This window comes from Oncorhynchus mykiss, chromosome 13, assembly GCF_013265735.2.
Source record: "Oncorhynchus mykiss isolate Arlee chromosome 13, USDA_OmykA_1.1, whole genome shotgun sequence".
In the NCBI taxonomy this organism is placed as follows: Eukaryota; Metazoa; Chordata; class Actinopteri; order Salmoniformes; family Salmonidae; genus Oncorhynchus; species Oncorhynchus mykiss.
The window spans coordinates 45,017,609-45,035,010 of NC_048577.1; the positions used below are offsets into that span (position 1 = coordinate 45,017,609).

Sequence of the window (17,402 nt, forward strand, 5' to 3'; positions counted from 1 at the left end):
ACAGAATGTTGTCTTCATTTACATTTTAAAAAATCGGATTTATTTAATTATCTATGTGGTCTATATTGAAGAGCACTTCAATAAATATAACAAGCTTTAAAAATGAAACATTGGTGCACAATTTCTACTTAAAACAACAAAAGGCACTCATTTCGTGAAGCGACCCAGTTACAGTGCCTTGCGAAAGTATTCGGCCCCCTTGAACTTTGCGACCTTTTGCCACATTTTAGGCTTCAAACATAAAGATATAAAACTGTATTTTTTTGTGAAGAATCAACAACAAGTGGGACACAATCATGAAGTGGAACGACATTTATTGGATATTTCAAACTTTTTTAACAAATCAAAAACTGAAAAATTGGGCGTGCAAAATTATTCATGATTGTGTCCCACTTGTTGTTGATTCTTCACAAAAAAATACAGTTTTATATCTTTATGTTTGAAGCCTGAAATGTGGCAAAAGGTCGCAAAGTTCAAGGGGGCCGAATACTTTCGCAAGGCACTGTATATTGCTGTCCCTTGGCTATCACCTCCGACCTCAAATAAACACCTTCCTCCTATCTGAATCCCACTGCAGCCTTACTCCCTAGAGCCCTCCAATACCTGGTCGACTATTCAAGACATGACACAGGGAACGAGGTGAATGAAGCTATTTAAAGTCATTAATTATTCCAGAAACAGTCTCTTTATCTCAGGCACTATTATTTGCTTTAGGTGGGATGTGTTATTATTTGACAGACTCGTTTGACAGTGGTGATAAGCTACATAGATTGGCAAAGAATTGCAATGTAAATTATTGTGGGGCCCAGGGAGATGAAGACTGACTCAGAGTAGCTGAGTACAAAGAGCAAACAGCAAAGAGAACATGAATAATAATTGATGCCATATAAGACCATATACGAGGTTGTTGTTTGAAAGGATCCGAGTAAAGCCCAATTCAGAGAGGTCAGAGCCACAGGAATGTTGAGGTGACAAACAGAATATACTAAGAGAATTTGGGTATAGGCCTAAATCGTCCAACTAGACAAAAACAGAACATTATATTGATGAAGTATAAAAAAATAATAGTTGTCTCAATAATTGCAATTGAAAACAGGGTGAGTAAACTGGTGTCTTTGACCTATTCTTTCTGAGTCAGATAATTGGAATAATGAACTCTATTACTGTTTTTAAAATACATTCATAAGTGTGTAAACTATTCTCCCATTAGACATTATCTCCTGTACTTTCACTGTCTGGTCACCTTATGATCTTTAAAAAAACATAGGGATGGACCAGCATGGTACATAGGGGCCTATACATATTGACAATTTGTACTAGAGCGCCTCCAGCTGTGCTACTGAGTCTCATTCCAAAAACATTGTGATGGGCTACTACACCATACTACACACAGACAACACAAAAACATTAGATAGCTACAGAGTATATTCGCATTGTATCCGACAAACACATTGCTACTAGGTTGGAGATTATTACTCAACATAAATTATACGAATATTCTTACTAACTAACGCAAAAGGCAAAGGCCATCAATGCTCTCAAACTAGGACCCTTAATATGAATATTTCTAAGAAATATTTGCAAATCAATATGTATTTTGTGATTTTTTATATATACAAAAAATATTTTTTATATTGGCAACAAATATTTTTTGTGGATAAAACGTACATATTTTCTAAACCTATGATTGGTTGATCGTAGTTTGGAACTCTGACTCTCCCCTCAGGAAACCACGTGGTAGTTCTATACATGCTGCTGTGGATGTTAGCATCATGAACAGATTTCACTGAATTATTTTCCCGATAAATAGTATCCAGTTCACATGTAACCATGTCAGGCAAATCGGATTTCAAGATTAATTCAAAGTTTGCAGAGAAATATGACAAATATAGACAAAAAGAAGAGTTACAAAGGCGTAAGTGTGACTTCCCAAGCTCGTTAGCTAGCTAGATGGCTAGCAAGCCAGCCCTTTAGCTCATGTTAGCTAAAGTTATACTTTTCAACTTGCTTGCTAACTTTTGATCCCATTTGAAATGAATCTTATTCTGTAACTTATTTAACTTATATTCAGAAGTTAACTTAGTCATCGTTACATTTTTGGTTATTATAATAGGTAGCTAGAATGTCCAGCTAGATAGCAATTTAGTTCTGACTTGTTTTCCTGGCAGAATGCGTGCACCACATTGGATGGCTTGTCATGTTCATCATTGATTTATTTCAGTGAAAGACAAATATGGCGACCAAGCTGACGAGAGTGAGTCTGGTTCAGAGTCGGAGTCAGATGGTGATAGCGAGGTGGTAAGTACTATTACTGTATCTAATTTGGCTAGCTATATCGTTTCAAGTTCACAATACAAACACTGCCATGGTGTTCTGTTTATGGTTTGTCAGTGTTTTTGGCCCTACCTTTTGCGTCCTTGACCTGTATGTTTGTAATTTCAATGCAGACTAATGTGTGTCTTCTTAGGAACTTGACCCCAAAGTTGAAAGGGACTTCTACAGAACATTGTCTCTGCTGAAGAAGAAAGATCCTAAGATCTATCAGACTGATGCAACGTTTTACACAGTGGAAGGTATGTCATCAGTCAGCGTGTCTTGTTGCTGCAACTGATTACAGTATGACACTTTGATTATGTGTTTGTTTTTTTAAGAGGTGTCTTTCACCACCCAATTTTTCATTCTTAATCAGATGCATCCATTGGGGACGATGCCCAGCCTTCAACTTCAAATAAAACAGAGAAGCCAATGTATCTGAAAGACTATGAGCGAAAAGTTATCTTGGAAAGGGGAGGGTGAGTGAGCTGCAGATGTCCTACTGTGCATATCTTTATATCTAATTTTGGGCAAATGGTTTGACAATAACAATTTGTCTCATTCCCAGTAAATATGAGGATGATGAGGAGGAGGAGAGTGATTATGAAGAGGCTGCAAAGAGGAGAGAGGCATGTTATGATACATTGTATGTTATGACACATTTACATGGAGGTATGTCACGAGACGTTATTTGTTTGCATTTGCTTTCTTTGACAGAGAGCTGCATCTCCAAGTTACATCCAGGAGCAGAGAGAATTGAAAGAGAGGTAAGGGTTAAATTCTCTCATAATCACTGTGTCCTTTGTCCTAAAGAACAGTTTTTTTATTTGTGTAAATACACCCTTGTTTTTTGTCTTTTATAACTGTCTTTGGAACATAAACACTGTATCATGCTTCCTCCAGCTTCCGTAAGTTCATACAGGACAGTGATGAGGAGTGCAGTGAGGAGGACTTTCAGCTGCTGAAGAGGAGGACCAAAACACAGGAAGAGAAGGTCTGTGGGAACCGGTACCCGACTTTGTCTTATCTTACAGTATAAAGCACTGCAGAGCAAAACATTCTATTCCTCTAAACTGTTATCTTTCTACCCAACAGGATAAAGAGGAAGAGGATTATGTGGACTGGCTGAAAGGCCAGGCAGAGCTGGGGGGCCCAGAAGAGGTGCAGGACATGGTGAGTGATGGAGAAACTGTTGGAATAGAGGGCAAGAGAGCGATATGTAATGACCTGCTGTGACTGAAATATGTTCTCTGTGTTGAGACAGCAATACCTGAGGGACTATTGGAACGACCCCGAGCTGGATGAGAAGGAGTGTTTCCTTAGGGATTTTGTCCTGAATAAGGGCTACATGGAGAAAGATGACGTGGACAGGTAAGTTATTTACATAAGTTATTTTATGTGTTTATACATTTCATTTTTTTTTGTTTTGTCCATATATGCTTTCAATTGTAATCATAGAGCAGTGCTCAGCACCGCTCTGACTGTGTACTAATCTGCCATGCCTGTGTGCAGGATCCCCAGCTATGACGAGCTGGTGAATGATGACGTGGAGGACTCAGAAGAGGATGGGGAGTCGTTCTTGGAGCGCCAGGAGGACTTTGAAAGACACTACAACTTCCGCTTTGAGGAGCCTGATGCACAGAAGGTGGACTTTCCCGTCTGTCTCTACATGCACATGTCTGTTTGTATGGTGTAGTGTATGTACATTGGTATCTTATTGTTCCTTACAGATCAAGACTTACCCCCGTACCATTGCCACCTCTGTCCGCTCCAAAGACGAGCGCAGGAAGCTCAAAAGGGAGGAAGTGAAGGATAGGAAGAAAAAGGTCAGTAGACGCTCTCTCTTTTAGTTAATCTTATACATCATACCATCCCTTCCTCATTTCTCTCACCGTCCCAACAAACTGACCTGTCACTCTTCTGGCCCCTGCAGGAGAAGGAGCAGAAGCACGAGCAGCTGAAGCAGCTGAAGAATCTGAAGCGTAATGAGATCATGCAGAAACTGCGGCGGCTGCAGGAGCTGACAGGCAACGAGCAGCTGGCCTTCAGTCAGGTGGACCTAGAGGGAGACTTTGACCCCCAGCAGCATGACCAGCTCATGCAGGTGACCACTCGCACACCTCAAGAAGAGAGAAGGATTGTAAATAAAAAAAATACACTCCTCTTATTGTCTCTCCTTGTATTCTTTTCTTCTTCCAGAAATTCTTTGGTGATGAATATTATGGAGAGGAAGAGGGGGAGAAGCCCCAGTTTGAAGTTGAAGAGCTAGAGGGTGGTAAGTCACTCGTTGCTGATTTTATTATCTCAAGTAGAATGGAATAATTTAGAATCGGTGGCATTGTAATAAGGTAGCTTTCTCTGTCCTGCAGAACACTGGAACTGGGACACATGGACAGGAGAGGGTGGAGAAAATGAATATGTTGGTGAAGAAGGGGAGGAAGAAGAGCATGAAGGAGAAGAGTATGACCAGCCAAACTGTGAAGATCCAGACTTTATTGTGAGTTCCTCTAATATGATCATCACTTCAGCATTGCCTGCAGACCTTCAGAAACACATTTATTGGAGGCTAGTCAGAAATAAAGGTCTTGTTGATGGAGATAGTCAGGCCTTTGAGATTGTATGTGACTCACTCATCTGAACTCTTACTTGAGCAGATGGATGCAGACTATGATCCCAGTCAGCCAAGCACCTCCAAGAAGCAGAAGAAAAAGGAGAAGATGAAGGTGGATGCCCCGCTGATGGGAAAGAAGAGAAAGAAGTCTCATTTTGCTGAGGTCATTACCCAAAACAAGCCTGTGTTTGACCCCCGTAAGTCTCAGGAGGTTCAGCACCATGAATCTTAGGTTATTTTCCATAACCTTTTCGATTCTGTTTGATGTACTATAAATATTGAGACTGAATGCTCTTTCATGCATCCATCCTTTGTGTTTCAGAGGAGAAGTCCTTTGAGCAGTACCTGGATGAGTACTATAAGCTGGACTATGAGGACATCATAGACGACATCCCCTGCAGGTTTCGTTACAGGCAGGTCCTGGCCAATGACTTTGGCCTGTCCACTGATGAGGTGAGACTGGGAGCTCTAGTTCCTAATAGGTTGTCTCAGGGTTGGGTTCAAGTCAATTCAGGAAGTACACAAAAATTCTAACTTTTTCCCATGCTTTTCAATTAGAATTGTTTTTAGTTTGGTTAACTTTTTTAGTTGTCTGGAATTTAAATATAATTGACCCCCGAACCCTGGGTTGTGCTATAGTGTTGCACTGTACAGACCCTGAGTCCTGCACTGATGAGCTGAGATGTGACTGACCTGGTATTGCCACCCTCCGGGGAAGGCTCTGACCAGGGCATGACTTCAGTTAATCTTCTCTCTGAGCAGACGAGGATGAGGAGAGAATGATAGAAAGGGAAATGCTTGTGTTCACTGAGTTATCAACTTGCTTTGGAGCCTTATCTGCACAAATTAGGTTTAAAGTCATTTCTGTGGATTTAGCGTCTTTGTTTTTCTTACGGGTATGTGGGACGGTAGTGTCCCACCTGCCCAACATCCAGTGAAATTTCAGAGCGCGGAATTCAAAAATTCTATATTCAAATATTTAACATTCTTGAAAATGTGTTATACATCAAAATAAAGCTGAACTTTTTGTTAATCCAGCCGCCTTGTCAGATTTCAAAAAGGCTTTACGGCGAAAGCAAACCATGCGATTATCTGAGGACAGCACCCCACATACAAACACATGAAAAACATATTTCAACCAGACAGGTGCGACACGAAAGTCATAAATAGCAATATTAAAAAAATGCCTTTGATCTTCTTCTGTTGGGATTCCAAAAGGTCCCAGTTACATCACAAATGGTCCTTTTGTTCGATAATGTCCTTCATATCCACTGTTTCCCTCCATTAAAATGCATACAAAATGAATCCCAAACGCTACTAATAAACTTTTCCAAACAAGTCAAACAACGTTTATAATCAAACCTTAGGTATCCTAATACGCAAATAAACAATAAAATTTAAGACTGAGAATAGTATGTTCATTACCGGAGATGAATAAGAAAGAACGCGCTTTCGTCCACGCGCTTGGAAACACTACAGCCAAAATGGGAGCCACCTAGAAAAACTACAATTTCTGGGTAATTTATCCAAAAACCAGCCTGAAACTCTTTCTAAAGACTTGACATCTAGTGGAAGCACTAGGAACTGCAATGCGGGAGGACTTGGGCTTATAATTATGGTACTAGCCATTGAAAATAGTGGTAAGCTGAAATCTTTTTTTTTGGGATGGTTTGTCCTCTGGATTTTGCCTGCCATATCAGTTCTGTTATACTCACAGACATCATTTTAACAGTTTTAGATCAAGTGTTTTCTATCTTAATCAACCAATGTATGCATATCCTAGCTTCTGGGCCTGAGTAACAGGTAGTTTACTTTGAGCACGCTTTTCATCCGGATGTCAAAATACTGCCCCCTACCCCAGAGAGGTTAAAGTGGCTGTATGAATATGTTACTATTACAGAAAGTAACTTGTTCTTCCTTCCTCAGATCCTGGGAGCAGATGAGAAAGAGCTGAACCGCTGGGCCTCGCTAAAGAAGACCTGCATGTTCAGGTACTGAACCTGGTCTCAAAACAGTAGGCATTTACTAATCAGCTGCCTATGGGGAAAATGGCCTTTCAGATTTTTCCTTTTTCTATTTTTTTCTTCAATCTCTTTTTCAGGTCTGACAAGGAGGAGATGAGTGATTTGCAGAACTACAAAATCAAAGGACAAAATGTGAAGAAAAAGATAGAAGTCTTGAACTCTTTCTATGCTGAGTGAGTATTCTACCATATGCAGATTGGCAGAATATGTTCTATAAGAAAACTGAATTATATTATATATTTCCTTGCAGGGAAGACAAAACAGAGGGCAAGACCAAAGTGGGTAAGAAGAGAAGAGACAGGATGAAGAAGGGTGACAAGGATCTGGAGGATGATGATGATGCTGGACCCAGTCAGCAAAGCTCTGCATTGGACTCTGGGGAGGGGGTGGTAGTCCAGGCACTGAGAGAGGCAGGAGACCACGAAGAGGAGTTCCTGGTACCCAAATCCAAGAAGTTGAAACTGGAGCAGGAAACAGTTGCTACCACTCAGGAGACTGCAAACACAAGGACTGAAAGGCCAAAATTGCCAAAGAAGAAAAACAGGCACCCAGGAAGCCGCCTCATGTCGGGGAAGGGGACATTCAGGGTGAAAATGGGTGGGCGAGAGTTCAGCGGACAGAGACTGAAGGCCTATGGACTGAATCCCAAGAGACTGCACTTCAGGCAGCTTGGCAGGCAGAAACGAAAGGCTCAAGCGAAGACTGAGAAGCAAGGAGTGAGGGAGAGAATGGCACCATTATAATTTATGTCCCCTTATATTTTTGTGAATGGTTGGTATAAAGTGACAAACTGCACAATATACATGGACCAGAGAACAGTATAGTTCCTAATAAATCAAAGTTGAATGAGCTTACAATAGCATTGGCACTGATAGTTGACGTTCCAGCAATTTTTCGGAGTGCCTCTTTTTGTATATTTTGTATTTTATTCCTGAAAACTATCAGATCAACTTGAACAACTCTTGGAAAAATTGTGATTTACTTAACTGCATTTTGCAAACTGCAATAAAATTGTAGGACATTTTGTGTACTCCCAACTGTTGTTCTTGATAAGAAAATGACTCTCTAAAATGTACAAATGTTGTCCAAAAATAACCTCTGGAGGCACAGTGAACCTACCTATCTCACAACACAACCGCAGTTCCTTTGAAGAGAGTATAGTATGTATTGTAACGACCCTAGGTTTATAAGCGCGGATATCGACTCTGCCGCACGAGCATGCTTTTGCGGCACAGTCGACCTGCTCCCTGCCTGTTTCATTACAGTATACTATAAATCATTGGTTCTCAACCAGGGGTACTTGAGAAGAATATACCATAGGCCTACTGGTAAAATTAACACGGGGGGGTCCTCTGGGCAGTGCAAAATTCAGTTGGTGGTACAGTAATCGAAAAAGGTTGGGAACCACTGCTGTACGTTGTGCGTCTAATGCAAGTTAAACTCCGTGGGTCCATCAGGTTCCATTGTGTAAAATAAATCTTGCAATCTCTTGACATTGGCGCCCCCATGTGGATCTAGCCAATCAGAACGCTGGATATTTTTGGTGCTTTCTATTAATTGTATATTTTCAATTGTATGCATCTACTTATTGTTTTATATTGTGTATGTGAATACATATTTTACAGTTTCTCCTGTAATTTCGTTTTTTGTTTAGAAACAAAAATTCCGTCAGGCACTTTCGCTGGCACCTCATGTAAGCGCGCGCATTCGCAAGACAACTTTGAATTACGGAAACGATTGAAGTGAAGCAAAGCTGTCAGCGAACTGTTTATATTCGGCAAACACGGTAAGGTAATGCTTGTTATTGTATACCTTTCTAAACGTATCTAATTTAGAACTTAGTAACAGTAGCTGCTGTTTTCAAGCAAGAGCCTCTGCAGCTAACGTTAGTTAGACATAGCATTGGATTTTGTTGACCGTAGGCAGCAAAAAATTGAGTGGTATTGATGATTCACCAGTTAGTCTGCTCTAGAACAGGCAGTAAGTAATTTATTATTTATTTCTACTAAAATATTCCACAAAAGACGTGTCACCATGCTTCAGGATGTTATGGACACGGGAGAGTCGATGGTCAAAATCCTGAAAAGCAGCAAAGCTGACGATGAATTAAGAAAAGTGAGAGAAAAACAGCAGTGTTTCTTTGAGCGACACTTGGACATTAAGAAAACCATCACACTGGTGTTAAACGGTAAAGAAAAATAATCAAGTTGTAGATCCTGTCATATAACTTACTTTCTTTCCATACCTTCAAGATATATAGCCTAATCTTGCTCGCCATTGTCCTCAGGTGTAGTTCAGTGTGAAGATGAGGCGAGCCAGAAGCTGCTGGACATGGAGGGGCAGAAGAGCCAGGCAGAGCGGGAGCTGGACAGTCTGGAGCAGGAGCTGCAGCAGTGTACAGCAAGGAGCCAGAACATGGACTCAGAACTACAGTATCCTTCACCCAGTCATGCTCTGTCTCTACACAGAACAAGTTATAAATGTACTGCAATTGGTGCTCTCTAACGTGCACATGAATGCTGTGTTGCCCAGATAATACATATAGGGAGCAGTCACATTCTACACTGAGCTTGTCCATTGCTGCAGGCTGACCAGGCTGCCATCCATTGATGAAAGTATTTTGAGACTTCAGTTTATATGCCATACAGTGAGCATGCAGAGGATCCTCCTGGTGACTAGCGTGGAAGTGTGTTAAAATCTGCTACAACCCCTTTGAATCAGCTGTTTTCTTGAAAAAGAAATGCATGCAAACATTTTTTAAAATCTATGCAAATTTTATCTACTAGCTAAATGTTTTTATCACGTTACTTATTTTGGGACTCCACCCCTGTAAATATAATTTGCCTGATGACATACTAGTGGACAAGGATTCTTATTTAATACAAGCGCATTTGTTTCCTTGCCTCTGCTCCTCGATTCCATTTGACCTTTTTCAAAATCAGGCAAGGAGAGGTTGGAGTTGAGTAGGAGAGGATGGAGTTGAGGAAGCGTGGAGTCGAACAGCACCAATTGAGATTCTCCCCGTGTTGGTTTCCTTGACCTGTTCCTCAGGTTCCTGCAGAGGGAGCTGGAGAGTCTGCGTGACTCGGAGCAGGAGCTGCAGACCCTGCAGCAGGAGGTTGATGATGACACTACAGAAGTCATCCCATCAGCCATGTGAGTAGGACTAACAGCATACTGAAATAATCACTCCCAACACCACACTAGCCCACCACACTAAACCATGATAGTCGGTGAGCATTGATCTCACATCATGAACAGCATGGTGGAACTTGACAAACTGTTAATTCTGCAGATACGTGGCCCAGTTGTACCACAAAGTGACCAGGATCAAGTGGGAGTATGACACGGAGCCACACATTCTGAGAGGAGGTATTTGTCACTGCATAACTATTTTTCCATCACCCTTTGACAAGTCACAACTGTGGAACTTAATGGCTGGTTGATGTGGGTTTTGGTTGCGTTTAACTAACGCTTGAGTGTACTTTAATCTCTTGCAGTGCACTATGGAGCTGACCTGGCCACACCAATCAACATAGACTCCTCTGTGCGGTCTCGGTGTTCAGTCAGTGATGAGCTGTGGAACTTTGTCAGCACTGAATGGTAGAAGAGATCAAAGGAAAGTTGCCATATCTCTCCAGTAGTTGTTTGTCCTGTGGTTAGATTGTCTGTTGTTTATGTGTTGTGTGTTGTAATACATTTGTTTTATAATAAGATTGTATTCCTTATTGTTGGCATTGACTTGCATTACATTTTGTTATATTGAATAAAGCAGTTTTTCTAAGCATCACATTTCCTAGAATACTTATTTGGGTAGTAACCTATAACCCTAGCTTTTATTTGTATCCACTTTCACCATAGACATAGTTTTTTTTTATAAAGACCATTTTCTGCCAATAGGTGTCATTGCAATCCCACTGCTTTTTAATATGCTACTGAAATTACTGTATTGAAAAGTTGGGTGCTGATCACCTTTTTAATGCAATAAATGTCCAATGTGAAGGTGTGCTTATGCAACACAGTATTCTGTACTGCATTGCACCAATAAAAATAAAAACAACTTTTTTTTTGCAAGATTTTCTGGAATGGTAACTGTTATTCATGGCAAATGCTATTCCTCCATGGGCTTTCCAAGCAAGGAGGATGCACAATTGACTAGTGTTTGAGGTTATGGTTGAATAAAAAGATAATTGTAACTGCTGCAGTAATAATGTGTTGCTGTTATTAGTTGTCTACCCATTACATTTTCCTAATGAACGTCTGTGAGTCTAAAAGCCCAAGGCATAAAATCATTTTTGGCAGGGCAGAAAGCCTGACATTAGTTATTGTGGAGATTTATCTCATTTTATAGCAACTATTTATTACATTTGTGGCCACCCCAAACTTGACCCACTTTTGCAAAAGTCTGTGTTGACAAAGTAAGTTCAACCATTTATGGTTGAGGGGACTTGTTTCTAGTCTTGAATGGAAAAGGGCAGTTTTTTGCTCACACACAATATATGGAAATCTTACCATTACTCTTCATTGCATGTTTTGAAAATTAGTAATATTTTATTGTCAATGCTTAGGTACGTTTCTGCCAGTGTAGCATGTGGTGAGTAGTTGATTTGATACAGGGCGGGGGTCAGGTTTCGTTTGGATCTCAACTCGTGTAACCTCGTCAGCTGGTGGTTGTTTATAATCTTACTGGAAATGGGGCGTCAAGTATACTGTCCCCAATGACTGCTGCCTTCTCTATGTGTTGCCACAAGCGCATGTCTTCTTCTTGAGTGGTTGCTTCTGGTATGGATTTGGTGCACTGTGGGTTAAGTGGGGGGTTTGTCGTGTGTGTGCTTGTGTGTTTACTTTCATAACTTCAGCATCGATCAGACATTTACATTTTATTTTGATATGCACTACATTGTTTCTTTGGCATCTGTCTGCTCTATAGTGGGAAAGTACACCTTTGTGTATACGTATATTTTGTAGACTGTTCCGTCTTCTCAATTGAATTAAGTTGACATTTGCTTATCAGTGTTGAAGTATATGGTATGTCATGACTATATAGGTCAAAGCCTTTTATAACTGGTGGATGATGGGACGGTATGTTTCCTGTGAAAGATCTGAAACATCGCACTCACCACATTGACAATAGCACTTTCATATTCTCACACATGAGGCCTCTGGCTTCACAAAGATATGTTGAGAGGAAATAACTAGATTCAATGTTATTTGTAAGGATGTTTATTTTGCAAAACAATGACCAAAAATACTGTTTTTGTAGATATTGTTCACATACATTTATTTATTGTTTGAATTGGCAGTGGCCTCATAAATTAGGTTTAGTTCAGAATAAACAAAATACAGAAACTATAGTTCATTTTATTTACACAATATACTGTGTAGTACAGTAAGACAGAAATATAAATAGTTTCATTGGTACATTTATATACAATGTGAAAACAGATTTTGAATTGCTTGCTTGTTTTTCAAACATCACTGCTGTCACAATGGAATTTTATACATGGAACCCCAAGCATTTGTGGTTTTTTCTGTACAAATGTCTATTAACCACTGTTTACAGAAGATAGACATAACTCTTCATTGCATGAGAGGGATATTCTCCAGCTTGTTCAGGAAAGTTCTGAAGGCTATTGTTTTTGTGAACAGGCTGTGTTCAATATGATTTCCATACTTGTGAGTCCACAAAACCAGAGCCAGTCAATAAGCCTAATCTGTCCTTTTTATTGCTCACAATCATCTCTGCTGCTACGTGTGTTTTAGAGACCTCCAAAGATGTGCAAACCAGAAGAGGCATCAACGTGACAAAGCCACCAAGTCTCTAATGTCGGTCTGGGGACCTCTACCCAGAATTCCAGCAGACCTGAGATCAGATGACAAAAATGCCATGGTGTGGATGCTTCATGTTTTAATTACATGTCATTATGTTTGTATTATGTATTTTCTGGAGAGAGAACATAAGGATGAGCCTTAGCATGACTCAAATGTATACTTTATGTGTATGAATCAAAATAAAATGCACTGCATGTGTTTCAATGTTTGTATAATAAAAAAACATGAATTATGTTAATTTCACAGCTGCTGGTTGAGTGGTTCTCTTTACACACCGGTAAATTGTGAATTCAAAATACTGCTACAAACATGAATCCATTCCTTCAGGAGGGTTTTTCTTTTCTGCAGTTTGGATTTATGGAAGATTGTTAACGTATGAAAGATATATTGTATCTCAGCATACGAGAAAAGGATTTTCACAGTATGAGAACAGCATATTAATCCATTAAATGCTTGGCGCCGAAGACTAAAAACCAACAAGGTATTTATTTCTCTAACACTGTGACTGAGGTTTGACTTCCTTACAATAGACCGACCAGTCTTTAAGTGGAAACCTCCAGCTTATCTGTCAAGGAATAAAATGCCAGACCAGGGGAGGAAGGCAAAACATAAGACAATGGTGGGTTCCGCTGGTGTTCTCTACCATTGAGGTGAGAGGAAGAGTATTACTTCCTCCCTGCTTGTAGTTCCATTTACAACCCATACATAACATGTAGTAGTCTCACAGCTGTAAGATGGTGCCGAAGAGTGGTCCAGTCAAGGGGGTATCCAGAACTCTGCTCTTATTGTAATTGGACCCATTATTACTGCTGAGTCACATTGGGCCGTCATGGACAAGTCATGTCTTTGACATCCTGGGGTAGATGGCTTTAATAGTAGAAGGGGTGAAGTTGGCAGAAGAGACTGTGATCTCCAGGCCCTCCAGCCTATGGGAGGGTGCCTCAGTCTTACTGGTACTGCACTCCAGAAAGGACATCCCTATCTTCTTCACCTGGCCATCCTTGGTGAGGAGGCAGCGTCGACACAGCAGCCTCAGGATGGCCCTCCTCATGTCCTTACTGGTCAGGGTATAGATGATGGGATTGAGGAGAGAGTTGATCATGGCGATGCCCAGGAAGTAGTCCGCCTTGAAGAGCACCTGGCAGCTCCGTGCCGGGCAGCAGAAGTCCAGCAAGAGGAGGATGAAGAGAGGCAGCCAGCAGACGATGAAGACACCCAGCACGATGGTGACGGTCTTCAGCAGGGCCATGTACTTCTGGGACTTGCGGGCCAGGCCTTTGCGCTGCGAGCCAGAGCCCAGGTGCTTTGTGTTGGACTTGACAGTGTGGAAGATGCGCACATAAAGCACCACAATGGCCAGCAGCACAGCAGTGAACACGGTGATGAAGAAGAGGATGTAGCTTTTGGCAAAGAGCGGCAGGACAGTGGAGCACTGGTCTAGACGGCCCATACAGTTCCAACCCAGGACGGGCAGCACCCCCAGGAACACTGACAGCACCCAGCTGGCCCCGATCAGGGCAAACATCCGGCCTCGCTTGGCCCCCTGGTAGGGCTTCATCCTCACCATGGTGACGTGGCGCTCAATGGCGATGGCCAGGAGGCTGATGACGGAGGCAGCCAGCGTTATGAAGACTCCCCCCTCCCTCAGGAACCACAGCACAGGGGTCATCTTTAAAGTGTTGGCCCCTGAAGTCACAATGTTCACCATGTAGGTGAAGCCTGCTAGCAGGTCTGAGAGTGTTAGGTTGCCTAACAGATAGTACATGGGCAGATGGAATTTCTTATTCTTCCAGATGGCCAACAGCACCACAGCATTCTCCAGCACTATGAGCAAGCAGATCAGCAGGAAGGCTATGGCCTCTGGCTTTAGTCCATCCTTGTACTTGTTCTCCTTCAGTTTGCCTGTGTAGTTGTAGTGTTCTCTGATGACAGCATTGCTCTGGTACTCGTGGAACATCCGGAGCAGGTACCCTGCCGAGTGGGACATGGGAACCACAGTGGGGGCAGCAACAGCAGCGTAAGCGGCATGCGATGCTTCCATTGGTATTCTGAGAATGTTGCTTTCTTTTTAGCTGACAAGATGCTTTCCACTCTGCGTCACATAGTTCTTAGGCAGTCCATAATTCAATATGTTGGAAGTGGGGAATGTACATTCCTTAGGAAATCTATCTTTGAATGTTGTTTCTGATCAGTCCAGTTTTTTGTATTTAGTATTAGAATGGATGGTAATGAGAATCTTCAATGTGATAGCATTATCCAAAACGATGCAATGCCTGGACAATCCACTGGATGGCTCAGACAAGCAGGAAACCTGGAAACAAAATAACAGTATTGAAATACAGTATAATAGCATATTTATCTGTAACAACACACACATGTAAAGAAAGGGGGGGGGGGGGGGGCGTACATTCCTCATTAATCTTGTAATTAACAGTACCTGTCTTTGTTCAAATTCTGATAGAATGTTTTGGAGTATGAAACTAGCAAAGACATTACTCCACAGGTGCCTTACAAATGAGAAATTACCAAGCTAAGGCGCAATTGAAAATATTAATAACAGAATTCCCAATATTAGTGTTTTGTCCTGGAGAAACTTGGCCATTTATGTCACTAATTCATATGGATCTTTAGCACATTTATCTTTATCTTCCAGCTCAGTTTTATTTTTGGGGGGCAAAACTATCATTCTGCCTGTCAACTTTGATGAATTATCTTGATGCACACATGAACAGAAATGTAGGCACACTCACATATACACATATACTTCCAATGACACCCCAACACACACATGCATACCTCAACACAAACACTTTTTGTATGCACTAAATCTCCTGCATTGACTCTATACACACACACACTGAACTCTACAATCACACATACTTACACTAACACCTCAAAACACACACACACACACACACACACACACACACACACACACACACACACACACACACACACACACACACACACACACACACACACACACACACACACACACACACACACACACACACACACACACACACAGAGACCACTCACCACATATGCTTCTGCTACTGTCTATTTGCTGTCTGTTATCTATCCTGTTGTTCAGTCACTTTACCCATACCTATATATACACAGCTACGTCAATTACCTTGTACCCCTGCACATCGACTCAGGTACAGGTACTCCCTGAATAGCCTTGTTATTTGTACTCGTTATTGTTATTCGTTGTGCACTGTGTATTTATTCCTTGTCCCACTATTTCTAATTCATTTTTAAAATCTTTAACTCTGCATTGTTGGAAAAGGACCAGTAAGTAAGCATTTGAGTGTTAGTTTACACCTGTTGTTTATGAAGCATGTGCAAATACAATTGTATTAAATTGTATTTGAGGCACTGTTGCCTATCTGTTTGAAACATAGCATATGATAAAACACTACTTCAAAATGATTATGGATTGGGTATGCAAATGTATGAATTAAGTTACGTTTTTTAAATAATGATTAGTTATTCAAGTTTTTATTATTTCTGAAAAAGAACAAGACAACACTGAAATCTGTTGTCATCAACTTGTCAGCGGGCAAGTATAGGCTACAGGCTTGTATCAAAATTGTGAAGCTAAATATCTGGATTTTCCCCAACATTGCTGTTTTTCTCAAATATAAGACAAATAAACCTGTCCTTGCTTTAGCCTAGTTATTATATGCCATCAAATTATAGAATTTCGATCAACTGTCTAAAACACCATTATATCTGTTGAATAAATAAATACCAAACAAGTATCATTCAAATATTTGTAAAAACTAATAATACCCAGTACAAATATAAGTAGGCTATTACACAAGTATAACTACAAAAACATACCTTTTAGAAGTTTAGCTTTGCCTGAGAACGTGTTCTTATTTAGCGCAGTTGTCTTGCGTTTGAATACAGTACGCTCTGACTGATGATCAGACGTGACAGATTGTGATGGGAGAAAATAGACTGGTGCGAGACTCGACTTGAAGTGGGCTGGGCTGGACTCTGCCCTCCAACGCTCAGCCTTCCTCTCTACATCTCCTTTACTTGGCTTCTGAAGTCGCAATAACTGTAGGTAAATACATTGCCCGAGCTGGCTTGGAGATGAAATAGCATTACTCTCTGGATTACAATTATTTTAGGGATGTGTGAGGCATTTATGATCTGTTTTGGCTACAGGCAGAGGCGCATTCTGTAAGGTATAAAGGTGCATTCTTTCTAGGTCAATGCCATCTGATCTGTTTTGATCTGTGGTTGTAAAATGGATCACTATACTACTTCCCAACCTGGTCTCAGAGCATTTCATATGATTCTGTACATAAATACTTCACACTCCATTTAGTATGATATGTTACGTTTCGTATGGATTATATTAATTTGTGGATGTTTATCATCCATTTCGTATTATGTGTTCCGAATTACAATTTGTATGATATGTTATACATTTTCAATTTGTACAATATGTTACGAATTTGCTAATTGTATGATATGTTATGAATTCCAATTTGTAGTGGCTAATGTTATCTAGGGGGCTAGGAGGCTAACGTTAACCTTAGCTACCTGGCTAATGTTAGCTAGGGGTTAGGGTTAGGGTTAAGGTTTAGGTTAAGGGTTAAAGT

General features: G+C 40.8%; 3 protein-coding genes and 1 non-coding gene across 5 annotated transcripts; 3 read left to right on the forward strand and 1 right to left on the reverse strand.

Moving 5' to 3' along the window:
* The first annotated feature begins 1,698 nt into the window (after positions 1-1,698).
* On the forward strand, positions 1,699-7,985 carry LOC110486527 (protein KRI1 homolog). Its single transcript, XM_021558199.2, has 19 exons — positions 1,699-1,915; positions 2,222-2,298; positions 2,468-2,573; positions 2,690-2,792; positions 2,882-2,942; positions 3,031-3,080; positions 3,217-3,307; positions 3,409-3,486; positions 3,578-3,684; positions 3,826-3,958; positions 4,044-4,139; positions 4,247-4,417; positions 4,513-4,588; positions 4,683-4,810; positions 4,968-5,121; positions 5,247-5,377; positions 6,851-6,915; positions 7,026-7,121; positions 7,199-7,985. The coding sequence occupies exons 1-19, from the start codon at positions 1,831-1,833 to the stop codon at positions 7,689-7,691; spliced, it is 2,301 nt and encodes a 766-aa protein (XP_021413874.2). The 5' UTR covers positions 1,699-1,830; the 3' UTR covers positions 7,692-7,985.
* Positions 5,589-5,686, forward strand: LOC118938604. Its single transcript, XR_005035812.1, has one exon. It is a non-coding gene; the product is annotated as a Z30 small nucleolar RNA (small nucleolar RNA).
* A 595-nt stretch (positions 7,986-8,580) lies between the features above and the next one.
* Positions 8,581-11,012, forward strand: LOC110486529 (kinetochore protein Spc24). Of its 2 annotated transcripts, none has more exons than XM_021558201.2 (6): positions 8,581-8,734; positions 8,973-9,136; positions 9,236-9,380; positions 10,000-10,104; positions 10,244-10,320; positions 10,449-11,012. In XM_021558201.2, exons 2-6 carry the CDS (start codon positions 8,983-8,985, stop codon positions 10,553-10,555), a joined length of 588 nt encoding a protein of 195 aa, XP_021413876.1. In that variant the 5' UTR covers positions 8,581-8,734; positions 8,973-8,982; the 3' UTR covers positions 10,556-11,012. The 2 variants fall into 2 exon arrangements, with proteins under 2 accessions (XP_021413876.1, XP_021413877.1); XM_021558202.2 differs by having other exon boundaries at positions 8,591-8,739.
* Positions 11,013-12,155: 1,143 nt separating this feature from the next.
* LOC110486528 (sphingosine 1-phosphate receptor 1) lies at positions 12,156-16,797 on the reverse strand. The gene is made up of 2 exons (XM_021558200.2): positions 16,630-16,797; positions 12,156-15,091 (listed from the first exon to the last, which is right to left on the reverse strand). The coding sequence occupies exon 2, from the start codon at positions 14,819-14,821 to the stop codon at positions 13,619-13,621; it is 1,203 nt and encodes a 400-aa protein (XP_021413875.1). The 5' UTR covers positions 14,822-15,091; positions 16,630-16,797; the 3' UTR covers positions 12,156-13,618.
* Between the last annotated feature and the right edge of the window lie 605 nt (positions 16,798-17,402).